This window comes from Choloepus didactylus, chromosome 2 (genome assembly GCF_015220235.1).
Source record: "Choloepus didactylus isolate mChoDid1 chromosome 2, mChoDid1.pri, whole genome shotgun sequence".
Classification (NCBI taxonomy): Eukaryota; Metazoa; Chordata; class Mammalia; order Pilosa; family Megalonychidae; genus Choloepus; species Choloepus didactylus.
Genome location: NC_051308.1, coordinates 115,515,873 through 115,529,822, shown reverse-complemented (window position 1 = coordinate 115,529,822; position 13,950 = coordinate 115,515,873). Strand labels below are relative to the sequence as shown.

Here is a 13,950-nt window from a genome sequence, read left to right as displayed (position 1 = left end):
GAGGCTTGCCCTTATGAAACTTATTTCTGCAGTGGCAAAGGGGACAATAATATATGGAAAATAGGTAGCCATCTCCACCTGGGGAATTCTTGATATTCTCTCAAGCATTAGGGACTCCCAATTTAATAAGCCAAGCCCTCAATCTTGAGGCTTGCCCTTATGAAACTTATTTCTGCAGTGGCAAAGCTAAGCATACATATAATGCCTAAGAGTCACCCCCAGAGAACCTCTTTTGTTGCTTAGATATGGCCTCTCTCTAAGCTAACTACAAATAAACTCACTACCCTCCCCGCTGCGAGGTGTAAGTTTCCCTGGCCATGTGGGACATGACTACCAGGAATGAGCCTGGCCCTGGCATCCGGGGATTGAGAATGCCTTCTTGACAAAAAGGGGGAAAAGAAATGATATAAAAGAAAGTTTCAGTGGCTAAAAGATTTCAAATGAGTCGAGAGGTCATTCTGGAAGTTACTCTTAATGCAAGCTTCAGCCAGATTTTGCAATTTGCCGCAGTATGCCAAGCCCCAACCAACAGTATTCCTGAAAATTCTAAAGGATACCCTGGGCTCTGTCTAAGACTCTATTAAAGTTTTACTTAGTAAGTTTATTTTTTCAGAAACTTAAGGCCTCCAGATTGTTCCTATGCCAGATAAGCCCTGAAACTCAGAGGTACCAGTATCTCCAAGAACATAAACCAGTTTCATTCCTCTACCCCATAAGGTCTACACCCCTTTCCAGCAAGAAGTTAAAATGGTCATTTCCCAGATATCCCTGAAGGTTCAAATGAATATTCAAATGAAAGGGAGGAGGTATAACTGAGAAATTAGGATTTAACAAATGATTATGACTCCTCACTCATTATATAGATATTTCTTTTAGTTTCTAGTGTATTAGAATAGCCAGAAGGAAATACCTGAAATTGTTGAACTGTAATCCAGTAGCCTTTATCTTCGATAATGATTGTATAACTACATAGCTTTCATCATGTGACCATGTGATTGTAAAAACCTTGTGACTGACACTCCCTTTATCCAGTGTAGGGTAGATGAGTAAGAAAATCAAGACATACATGAAAAAAAACATAGAAGGTAGACCATATTTAACCTTTTATAAGATGAGCATTAATTACAATCAAAATAAATATTTCATGATATGATTTAATTAAAAAATAGATGGATGACCTTCATGGGTGACCCTTGAAGACATTATGTTGAGCGAAGTAAGCAAGACACAAAAGGACAAATATTGTATGATTCCACTTATATGAAATAAGTACAATATGAAAATTTATACAGACAGAAATTAGGTTATAGGTTGCCGGGGGGAAATGGGGAGTGATAGTTTAATGGGTACAGAGTTTCTGTTTGCACTGATGAAAAGGTTTTAGTATTGGATGGTGGTGATGGTAGCAGTGTTGCGAATCTAATTAATATCATTGAATTGTACACATGAAAGGGTTAAGATGGGAAATTTTGTGTTGTATATGTTATCACCCTAAAGTTTTTAAAAATTAATAAAAAACATATGGAGGTGGAAACTTAAAAGAAGGGGAAGGGAAAGTATCACATAAATATGTATTGTGGTTATCTTTGAAAGAGGTTGGAGGAGAGTGCAATTTGGAGAGGCACCCAAGAGAAATGTACTAATGATGATGTACTAATTCACATGGATTAGGGGAAAATGGATGTTTATTTTGTTATTATTTTTAAAATCTTTGTACATTATATACCCTCATGTATTCATGATATATTTCAGAATAAAAAGGTTAAAAACTAAGATAAAGAGATTTATAAAATAGCCATTTCTGCTGCATTTGCAGTGTTTGTTTTTCCTGACAGATGGTTCCCTGTACATAGGTTATCTTCTTCAACTTTCAGTTCCTTGTTTAGAGTCCCTTTCACAAGTGGACTATTTTAGCAGTGATAATGTTTGTAGAAAACTGCCTCTTTCAGTTAAAAAAAAATTATATATATTAAAGATAAGCATCTTTTTGCCAAAATTGAACAAATATCCCTGGACACAAAAGTGTATATGGAACTAGACTTTAAAATCTGGCACTCATTTGTTTGCTTGTTATATATTCTCTTAGGAATTTCTTCAGTGGCAGAATGGAACAAATAGTTGGACAAAACTCTGGAGAATATTCTCTGCAAGGAGTAGGGGCTTTCCTCTCAGCATGTTAATTTGTAGATAATTGATCATGAAATATTAGTGATAGAAATTATTTTCTAGACTATTTAAGCCAACTTCCTCATTTTTTTGAGTGTAAAACCAAGATCCAGAGAGGTTACGTGAATTGTTTAGAACTTTTTTCAAAAAATACACCTTTGCTTTTCTATAGTAGAAACAAGTTTGGGAAAGCAACCTAATATCTCTCTTGCCCTGAACTGAAAAAAAACAAGTCTTAATTAATGAGAACTTTGAGCTCCCTGGGACATTGTGTGCCACCGGAACTAGTTCTACTTGATAGAGCATTGTCAAGGATTGGAGGTGGGATGGGAAAGACTGTATAACTAAGGCTAATACGTATTCTGACTTTGAAATATCCTGCCTTGTTTGGCAGGAAGCAATGCAGAATCAGGTGAATGCTAATCCTGAGAGAGCCAACCCTGTGACTAACCCTGTGAGTATGGCTGCTCCATTTATCGTCACGTCATCGGGAGAAGTTGTCAATCTTGCTAGCCTTGTTTCTTCAGCCAACACCAAAACAACCTCAGGTAATGTTATGATAATGTGGCATTTATTTTAGACTTAAAAATTAACAGAAACCGAGATTTTCCTGTGAGATGAATAGACAACCTGTCTGAGACTCACTCCTTTATTATAATATTTCCCCAAACAGAAGATTTCTAGTAGATCTAAAGCTAATATACTTATTCTTTCTGGGAAGAAATACTACTTAAAGAAAGAAGAACAGACATAGGGATTATACATGGATACTTACTCTGATAAAATGTTTTACAGATCAATTTGTTGCAAGGTTATGCCTGACCCCCAAATGAAAACATAAGGGTGTTTCAGTAGGGTATCACTAAAGAAAATAGTTAAATGTTCATAGTGTAAAGCAAGTAAAGAAAAAAAAAGCAAAAAAACCCCACAAGTCGTTGATGGATTGCAGTCATAAAAGAGGTACATGTGATTATTAAAGTCTTGGTTTGTCCTTGGGAGCATATATAAAAACAAACAAAAGAGCAAGGAAAAGTGTGTAGGCTTGATCTTTTGAGACCCATGTGTTTTTAACAAAAGCTTCTCTCTAAAAAGGAGCAAATGAGTTTATTTTTAAAATTTCCCTTTAAGCTCAATAAAAGTGCAATAAAAAATCTTCTTTTACAAATAGATTTTTAATAGAAGAACTTGTATCCTCAATTAAATAATTTTTCCCATTGATTCTTGGTTTCTTTTTCTATTTCTGATTTTCATTTAACAAGAAAAACTATGTTTCTGGTTAAGTTTATATAATAGCAAAAGAAGGATCATGAATGAAGTATTATTATTGAGAGGCAGTGTGGTGAAATAGAGTGTGTGTGTGTGTGTGTGTGTATATATATATATATGGCATAGAATTTTAGATTCAGAACTGGCTTTAAATACTGGTTTATTGATTGACTAGCTGCTTGACCTTGGAAGAACTGTTAGTGTCTAAGACTTGATTACCTATCTGTAAAATTGGGATATAATAATGCCTACTTTATAAGGCTGTAATGAGACTTTGAGATTTTGTAGTTCAGTACCTATTTCATAGCAGAGCTTCATGAATAACTATTGTTAAATGAAAATACACCTTCTCAGTGAAGGTTGACTCTGTCATGACCACAAGGTGGCAATACTGACCTTCATTTTGTAGACTGTCAACATTAGAAATTAACCACTTTGATTTTCTTTCAGCTGGATGATTCAAAAATTTTGGCTTAAATATACATAGACATGTGAACACGATGTTCACAACCCTTTGGATTTGTAGTGGTTCAGACCCATATGTATTAGAATAGGTGCCCTTATAATTCAAAAATCTTAAGAAGCTAATAAAGTTATGTATTCACAAACATGTGAAAAGAGCTAGAGTTGGTCTTTAGTCTAATTACTGAAATTCTCCAGATTGTGATCTGGAATGATAAACCAAGTTGAACACATTCAGGATAGAGAATCTTTGCCTTGATTTCCATGGGCCAGTAACATGTTTATCATATTGTTTTCTGCAGACCTATTCGTTTTTCTCTCCTCTTATGTTGTCAACTGCAAATTGAAATTGCTAGACTATCACAAGATAGAGCTGAAGCAGTTCTACCCAGCCATGCCCCTTTAGCTGGGTAACCTACTGATGCTTAATTAGTGCTGATGAAAGAAAGGAAAAAAGTTATAGGACAAATTCAGTTGGTATTATTCAACCAGGTTAAGGATTTTCTTTTCCTGCCTGGTAAGCAGGCTTCTTGTTTCTCATCATCTCATTCTTAAAAAAGAATATTTTAAAAAATAACTGAAAGTATTTTAGGATTTTCATTTTGGTGGATACTTCTGATACTAAACTCCAGATTGTAAAGTTTGCTTTCAATTTTCCATGTGTGACTAAAGGTATCAGTCATCATCAATGTTACCATCAAACTGCAGCCGTTTGGGAAAGCAGACTAATTTAAATGTTAATCAAGGCAAGACACAGTTATGAAGATGAATTTTCTGTTCCTGTAGAATCATAAGATGAATTCCAAAGTCAAATGTAAATAGCTTTATGTTGGTTCATAAAGGTAACCAGATTAATGAGGTTCGGATCTGGACTCTGACACTAACTAGCTATATGACCTTGGGCAAGTTACTTAGCTTCTCAGAGTTTAGTTTTCACCAACTCATTGAGATTGTCTCGCCTCTCATAGTACACTTTGTTTTCCTAAATCCTGGCCTGAAGAACTTATTTATAAAAGCCACATTCCAAATAGGTCACACAGTCATTACTGATAATACCTCCTCCCTTCCAAAAGTAATGGTACCCACACACATTTTACTTTATTTGATGTTGGGTCTTTTATTGAAGAGAAGGAATCAATAAACATTCTTGACTAATCAATGTACTTTATTTTCCTGGAATTCACTGGGATAAGTTTAAAGAGGTAATTTGCATTGTCTCTTACCAGTTTCAACTGTGTATGTCAGAATAGTAAATGTGATTTTTCACAAATGTTCTTTCTTCATTTTGCTATTGGTTAAGTTGAGTGAGTTACCATGTTTGAATCAAAGGGTGCGTGCCCTTAGGTTGAAATCATCATATGCTAACAATCACATAATGCCTTTCTCATGAAGCACTTCTACCTAGCTCTCTCTCCCTCGGCCCTATGCCTTACCTGATGCCTTGCCTACTTGAACTTTAATCATAACAGCTTTATTTTTTAATTGCCAGTGACTTAACAGTTACATTATTCCAGCCTCCATTAGAGACATATATCTAAAAATTGCTTGTTCTTTGTTTGTTTCATTTTAGGAAGAATTTGTGGGTTCTTATGTCAGCATTTGGTATGACAGGCTGAGTAATGAGAAAAGCATGCATCAAGCAAGAAAATTAGGGAACAAGCTGTAACTGAATCTTGCTTTGCATAGAGTCATTAGAGACTCCTTCTGGAGGTCAAACACTTTGTTCCACTCAGACCATTTGGTTCCCTAGTTATTTTATGAGAAAATTAGAATAGAATTGGGATATCATCACTATCTCCATCCTCATCCCCACTCCCACATTCATCATCCAAAAGCTTTGAATAAGCTGGGTTAGCTCTGTGAGGGGTACTACACAGTAGTCTACCCTTTTAAGGAAAATATTCTGAAATTTCAATCCATAAGCCAGTTAGTTTATCTACGTTAGTCATATCAGAAACAGACTCTGCTCTGTGGAAGGATTCACTATAAAGAATGCTAAATAGGAGTTTCCTTAAGTATTTTACAAATAGCTGACTTCTTAATAGAAAAAAGATTGAAAAAATCTTTAAGCATAGGTGGTGGGAGAACTTAAAAATTAAGAGTACATATAAAAAGGATATAAGTTTACCAGTCAGAGTCCAGTCAGGAGACAAAATTATACAGTAACTTATATACTTAAATTATTAAAAATTATATGTAGTTTCTAAATTTTATAAATGTATAATTTATAAATTTTTATATATAATTTATAAAGAATTATTAACTAGTAACAGTAGATTAACTACTAAGGGTGAGGAAAACTCTAAAGAATATAGGAGTTGCGGATATATGGAGCAGCACTTACTTCTGTCTGGACAAAGCTTAATCACATGCCAGTTGACAAAAAAGAAAGATTTATAGGGTCCAGCCCCAATATCACAGGGCAAGGCAAAGAAGGATGGATTTGGAGTTGAGAGGCAATAAATTGATAAGTGATAAAATATATGTCTCTGAAACTATAGTTAAAGACATAGGGAAATTAATTCATTTTATAAAAGTTATATTTATGTAAACCTGTTGAATAAATTTCTGTTCATGAAGTAGGCATGCCAAGTAGGACCTATTCCTTCACCACTGTTTAGCTTGGAGTGAGACATGCCTTAGACGTTTATTGCCTGTTGCCGAGGAGAACTCTGTATAGGCAGCCTAGGGAGTGGGCAGCATTCTTGGTCAGCTGCTATTGCTCAACATTGGCAGTGCCAGTAGAATGATCAAATGAGGGGAATGTAGTGGCTCTGTACCAAGCATATTAATTTAATCAACTTGAAGGGAAAACTTTTTAAACCCTAAAAGAATTGTTTTTTGTTTGTTTGTTCTTTAGCAACACAATAATTGGTTTATATCAGTTTGGATTAAAGAACAAGCTTAAGGACATTAGAGAGAAAAGGTGGGGTTTTGATTTAATAAGCCATTTTTAGTTTGTCTCAATTTACTCTCTCCATTGGACCTCATTTGCCTTTTTTACTGAAATAGGTGACCCCCATGCCTCGTCAGTACAGTTCTCAAATTATACCACTTCAGTGCTGGCCACCCTTGCAGCTCTTGCTGAGGCATCAGCACCCCTCTCCAACTCATACAGAGCCACAGGTAGGTAAGGGATATCTGCTAGGTGAATCACTATTTTCTTCTTTTATTTTTAAGTCTCCAGCAGATTTAATTTGCATGAAATATTAAAGAATTGTGATTAATTAGAGGCGGCTAAGAAACAGGGATGTAGAGTCATTGAGCATCAGAAAAAAAGTTGCTGAGTGATATAATCAGATAGCTGAATAATATCGGAAAATGACTGGGTTATTCCTTTGTATTTTTACAGTTTCAAATTTGTTTGCCCTGACTCAGTTGCTTCATATTAAAATGTTTAGTCTTATATTAGCAGGTATTTTGGAGATATTCTATGTTATGCTTTGACTGATGCTATTGTAGAATGACTCAAAATAGCAGCCTAGATATTTTGCATTAAAGTATCAAAATATGTGGGACTGCTGCCTCTCTCATTGTCATATTCTGTGTGCTTCAGGTTGGCTTGCTTTTATTTCTACTGGAGATATTATTTTGACATTTCCAATGGAGTTGGGCAGATGCATGCTGCATAGTGCCCTTCTGATATTTAAAACAAAAAGATTTCAAGACACTTAGCCAGAAGGCAATGGTCTATCGGAAAAAGTCTTCACATTGATAGGGATAAAAGCCTCAATAGTCATCTGGGAATCTTTCTGGGACCCTCTAGAAGTCTGTTCCATCATAATTGAAAGCAAATTGTTCTGATTTCTTTCTGCCATTAACATTTGGGTGAGAATATTCCTGCAATCCCATTTTTCTTACTAGCCACAATCATAAAGGTATCTACTGAGATGTGTATAAGTGGGCATGACAGAGAGGAAAGCAATGGATTAAACTTGACCTTGCTACTTTTTATTTATTTATTTAATTCTAAACATATATGCACAGAGGTAGTAAGTTTCCAACTGCAATTTAATAAGTAGAGAGCAAATTTCAAAGACTATTACGGGTTTCAGTTCCACAGTTTCAGTTATTTCCTTATTGTGTAACATACCATTTATACAAAAGATACTATCTTTCAAAGTATGATTTAATAAGTAGTTACATAGTTATTGAGTTACAATACCATAGTTTCAGTTATTTCCTTATTGTGAAATATAACATATTTACAAAAAGGTGATAGCTTTCAAATTACAATTTAACAAGTAGCTATAGAATTAATTTCAAAGGATGCTATGGGTTAGAGTTCCACCATTTCAATTCTTTCCTTCTAGCTATTCTAATATCCTGGCAACTAAGAAAAAGAAAATTATATAGACCTTGCTATCTTAATTGATTTGCTCTTTGATCTTGGATAAATCACTTAACTTCTCCAGGTCTGTTTCCTCATTTCTAGCATGATGGTTTGATTAGATTATCTATCAAGGTCCTTTCAGCTGTCACATTTCCTGATTTTGTTTGAATGCTCTGTCTCCAGTGAACTACCTGCATGTGTGATACAGATAGTCCGTATCCCACTTGTAAAGTTCTACCTATGACTCTTTAGATAAATTCCATAGTGGTAGGAACTGTTTCCCCTAATATTGCTTGCTTTATTGGTATACTGACTAACCAAACTGAAAATCTTGATTCAACATGATATGTGTAAAGCTCTTAGAAAGGTACCTGACACACAGTAAACAGAAAGTGGTAGCTGCTATGAGTATTGCTGTTGACCTATCAGATGGGAGATGCCATGTACTACTTTTGTCTATCTAACCTCTTCAATACTTTGACTACTTGACATATTTTGTTAATTCACTATTAAATCTCTCCTTTTCTTTTTAAAATACATCAACTCTAATTTATAGTTATTTTTCTAAGGTCCACTGATTTATTTAGGCTTTCAAGATGCTCCCTGAAAAAAGAGCTCTAAGACAAAATATGTTTGGGAAGCTCAATATATCTTATCCCCTATTGGAGAATCACAATGCTCATTAACCTATTAAAGTCTCTAATAATTCTTAAAAAGTAAACACACAAGCCTAAAAGTTCAAGCATATTTAAATGTACATTTTGATAATTTATTTGTATATAGAACTCAATTCTTAGTGAAATCTAACATCACTGAAGACATTATAGAAAATACTGCTCTAATGCATTCCCTATTTTATTTTCTCTTTGGACTTAGCATAGTTCACAAGAGCTTGCTTTTGTGAACTGTTGAATCTAACTTTTTTTTCAAGGTCTTCTGTCCCTGAATCTTGTCAATTCAAGGAGGCTGAAATCGCTGTACTCCTGTTTTTAAAAAAAAAAACACTGAAATTTTAAATTTACTTTTTGTCATCTCTAGCCAATTCAGAGGAAATCATAGAGGGAAATTCTGTTGAGCCATCAATCCAGCAAATGATGGGGAGTGGAGGCCAGAGGGTCATCACCATAGTGACCGATGGAGTCCCTCTGGGTAATCTCCAAACTGCAATTCCTACTGGAGGCATTGGCCAGCAATTTATTGTAACAATGCAAGATGGACAGCAAGGTGAGTTGTCCCATTTAGACAATTATTTATTAGAAGATATTTTAGACACCCCAAATCCCCTAAAAATGAGGCATTAAGGCAAGTTGTGGGAGTGAGGGAATGCAGGTGTAAGATGGGGCAAAGAAAGTCTGAAAAACAAAAAGAAACCAGACTGGCAAAAGTTGATTTCCCTAATACATATAAAATTTGTGAGTGAAAACCAATAATTCAGTAGAAAAAAAGAGCAGATATTATAAATAATATGAACCAATAGTTCACAGGAAAAAAATAATGATGGCTCTTAAAATATGAAAATATGTTCAACCTACTTCATTCATAGCAAAAGAATTACAAATAAATACTGTACTTAGCCCTGCTGCTCTCAAGATAGTAGAGTAAGAAGCTTTAGGGCTCCATCCCCCAACAGAAGCTTTGAACAACTATCAAGAACTGGCAGAAACATCTTTCTCAAAGTTCCAGAAAACAGCTAAAGGATTGCAGTAACAGGGCAAGTGCCAAATCAAGCAGAAAACCACTTAAGAGCAGTAGGATCTCAGTGGCTTGGAGTGGCATGGGTCTCTGGTCCTTGTTCTGGAGGGAGCAGAGTAAATCCCTTTGCACTTATTGGGAGCATGAATGCCTGGCCTATTCAATACAGAGATGGAAATTATGAAAAGGAAGCAAACAAGAGATGAAGACCACAGTAACAAAAATTAAAAATTCCCTAGAAGGGATCAGCAGTGAACTTGAAAGTAAGAGAATTGAAATCATCCAGTCTGGGGAGCAGAAAGAGGAGGAATGAAGAAGAGTGAAGAGTGCCTGAGGAACATGTGGGACACCATAAAGCATACCAGTATATGCATTGTTGGAGTCCCAAAAGGAGAAGAAAGGGGCAGAAAGAATATTCAAACAAATAATGGCTGCAAACCTACCAAATTTAATGAAAGACATGAATATACATCCAAGATGCTCAACAAACTCCAAACAGGATAAACTCAAATAGACCCATACCATGCCATGTCATTATCAAACTGTCAAATGCCAAAGACAAAGAATTCTGAAAGCCACAAGACAGAAGTAATGTGTCACATACAAGGGACCCTAAATGAGAATAAGTGCTGATTTCTCACTGGAAACCATGGAGGCAAGAAGGCATTGGGAGGACACATTTAAAGTGCTGAAAGTAAAAAATTGCCACCCAAGAATTCTATATCCAGCAAAACTGTCTTTAAAAACCAAGGAGGGATGCTCGGGCAAGATGGCGGCATAGAGAGGAGTGGAAGCTAAGTAGTCCCCCTGGAACAACTACAAAAAACCAGAAACAACTAGCAAATAATCCAGAATAACTGTGGGGGGACAAACGAGACCATCCATTCATCATACACCAACCCGAATTGGGAGGAATGCCCAAGAACACAGCATAAAATCTGTAAGTAAAACCTGCGGAACCAGGTCGGGAGACCCCCTCCCCCATAGCCCGAGCTGCGGAGCCGCGTGGTGCCACAGAGAAGCTCTCTCCCAGCAAGTGAATACAGCTCAGCTGAGCTCCAACTGGGGTTTTAAGTAGCGAGTGAACTGCTCACTACAGGTACGCAGCCCCAAAAAACAGACAGAGGCTTTGGGTGACCACTGACCTGGGAGAGCCGGAGGGTCGCCTTGGACTGGGTCTGAAGAGACTGTTTCTTTTTTGACTCAGTGGAGAAAGCCCCAGTCATTTTCAGTTTCCAGGGCTGTGACTCTGGGAAGGGTGGAGACACCACAAGCAAAGAGCGAGACCATTGAAATGCTAATGACCTCCACCTGAGGGGTCTGTCTTCTCTAGGAGGAAAGGGGTGGGGCCCTTTCCATTCAGAACCAGACCCCAGAGCCTGGGGGAACAGGGCCATACTTCCTCACACCAGTCAAGAATTATAGGCTAACAGGCGTCACCTGCTGGGCAGAAAAGCACAGTGACCCGAGGCATCAAAGGGTGGAGCAATTTTCTAAGACACACCTGCAGGGAAACCAGATACTGAATATTTCTTCCCTCTGGGACCTGAGCCTGTTCTGGTCTTGGAAAACCTGATTTGGATATCCAGGGAAACCATGCCTAGACAACAGAAAATTACAACCTACACTAAGAAAAACAAAGTTATGGCCCAGTCAAAGGAACAAATGTACACTTCAGCTGAGATACAGGAATTTAAACAACTAATGCTAAATCAATTCAAAAAGTTTAGAGAAGATATTGCAAAAGAGATAGAGGCTGTAAAGGAAGCACTGGACATGTATACGGCAGAAATCAAAAGTTCAAAAAACCTGCTAGTAGAAACTATGGAAATGAAAGGCACAACACAAGAGATGAAAGACACAATGGAAACATACAACAGCAGATCTCAAGAGGCAGAAGAAAACACTCAGGAACTGGAGAACAAAACACCTGAAAGTCTACATGCAAAGGAGCAGATGGAGAAAAGAATGAAAAAATATGAGCAACGTCTCCGGGAACTCAAGGATGAAACAAAGTACAATAATGTACGTATCATTGGTGTCCCAGAAGGAGAAGAGAAGGGAAAGGGGGCAGAAGCAATAATAGAGGAAATAATTAATGAAAATTTCCCGTCTCTTATGAAAGACATAAAATTACAGATCCAAGAAGTGCAGCGTACTCCAAACAGAAGAGATATGAATAGGCCTACGCCAAGACACTTAATAATCAGATTATCAAATGTCAAAGACAAAGAGAGAATCCTGAAAGCAGCAAGAGAAAAGCGATCCATTACATACAAAGGAAGCTTCATAAGACTATGTGCGGATCTCTCAGCAGAAACCATGGAGGCAAGAAGGAAGTGGTGTGATATATTTAAGATACTGAAAGAGAAAAACCACCAACCAAGAATCTTGTATCCAGCAGAGCTGTCCTTCAAATATGAGGGAGAGCTCAAAATATTTTCTGACAAACAGACAATGAGAGACTTTGTGAACAAGACACCTGCCCTACAGGAAATACTAAAGGGAGCACTACAGGGTGATAGAAGACAGGAGTATGTGGTTTGGGACACAATTTTGGGAGATGGTAGCACAACAATGTAAGTACACTAAACAAAGGTAACTATGAATACGGTTGAGAGAGGAAGGTGGGGAGCATGTGAGACACCACAAGAAAGGAGGAAAGATAACGACTGGGACTGTGTAACTTGGTGAAATCTAGAGTATTCAACAATTGTGATAAAATGTACATATTTGTTCTTTTACGAGGGAGAACAAGCAAATGTCAACTTTTGCAAGGTGTTAAAAATGGGGAGGCATTGGGGGAGGGATGCAATCAGCATAAACTAGAGACTGTAACTAATAGAATCATTGTATTATGCTTCCTTTAATGTAACAAAGGTGATATACCAAGGTGAATGCAGATAAGAGGGGGGATAGGGGAGGCATGTTAGACACTTGACATTGGTGGTATTGTCTGATTGTTTATTCTACTTTGATTTAAGGTTATTTTTCCTTTTGCTGCTTCCTAGCTGTCATTTTTTTGTTTCCTCTTTCTTTTGCCTCTCTACCTTCTTTGCCTCTCCTTCCTGCCTTGTGGAAGAAATGTAGATGCTCTTGCTTAGTATGAGCAGAATGCTCAATTAGGATGAACTTAAATGTTTGGAAATGAACAGGGGTGTTGGTAGCAAGATGTGAGAATAACTAACAGTGCCGAATGGTGTGTGAATGAGGTGGAAAGGGGAAGCTCAGAGTCATATATGTCACCAGAAGGAAAGTTGGAGGTCAAAAGATGGAAATGTATAAAACTGAATCCTATGCTGGGCAATGTCGATGATCAACTGTACAAATACTAGAAATCACTTCATGAACCAGAACAAATGTATGACAATACAACTAGAAGTTAATAATAGAGGGGCATATAGGGAAGAACTATATACCTATTAAAAACTATATACTACAGTTAGTAGTATTTCAACATTTTTTCATAAACAGTAACAAACGTACTTTATCAATACTAGGAGTCAACAATTGAGGGGGATTGGTTAGGGATGGGGAGGTTTAGAGTTTCCTTTTCTTTTTTTCTTTTTTCATCTTTCACTTTATTTCTTGTCTGGAGTAATGAAAAGTTTCTAAAAATTGAACAAAAATTAAGTGTGATGGATGCACAGCTGTATGAGGGTACCTAGGGGCAAGTGATTGTACACTTTGGATCTTTGGATAATTGTATGGTATCTGAACAATCTCAATAAAAATGAAAAAAAAAAAAAAAAAAACCTAATAAAAATCCAAAAAAAACACACAAAAAAACAAAAAAACCAAGGAGGGGGAGGTCAAGACATTCCCAGATAAGAATTTGTCACCACTAGACCAGCCCTACAGGAAATGCTAAAGGGAGTTCTGTAGGTTGAAAGGAAAGCATACTTGACAATTGACTGAAACTACATGAAAAAATAAAGATCTCTAGTAAAGATAATGACATGGGTGAATACAAATACCAGTATTATTGTGTTTTGTAACTCCACTTTTTACTTCCTGTAGGATCTAAAAGG

The 13,950-nt window shown here is 36.6% G+C and overlaps 1 protein-coding gene across 4 annotated transcripts in view; it reads left to right on the top strand.

Annotated features, from left to right (window-relative positions):
• The window catches only part of GABPB2 (GA binding protein transcription factor subunit beta 2), a 38,794-nt gene that overhangs the window by 10,862 nt on the left and 13,982 nt on the right, over positions 1-13,950 (top strand). For 2 of the 4 annotated variants that reach the window (XM_037826030.1, XM_037826032.1), the window contains exons 5-7: positions 2,561-2,714; positions 6,907-7,020; positions 9,266-9,451. In XM_037826030.1, the coding sequence (XP_037681958.1) occupies positions 2,561-2,714; positions 6,907-7,020; positions 9,266-9,451 (454 nt within the window). The remainder of the gene's footprint in view (positions 1-2,560; positions 2,715-6,906; positions 7,021-9,265; positions 9,452-13,950) is intronic. The other 2 variants (XM_037826033.1, XM_037826034.1) reach the window with 2 other exon arrangements.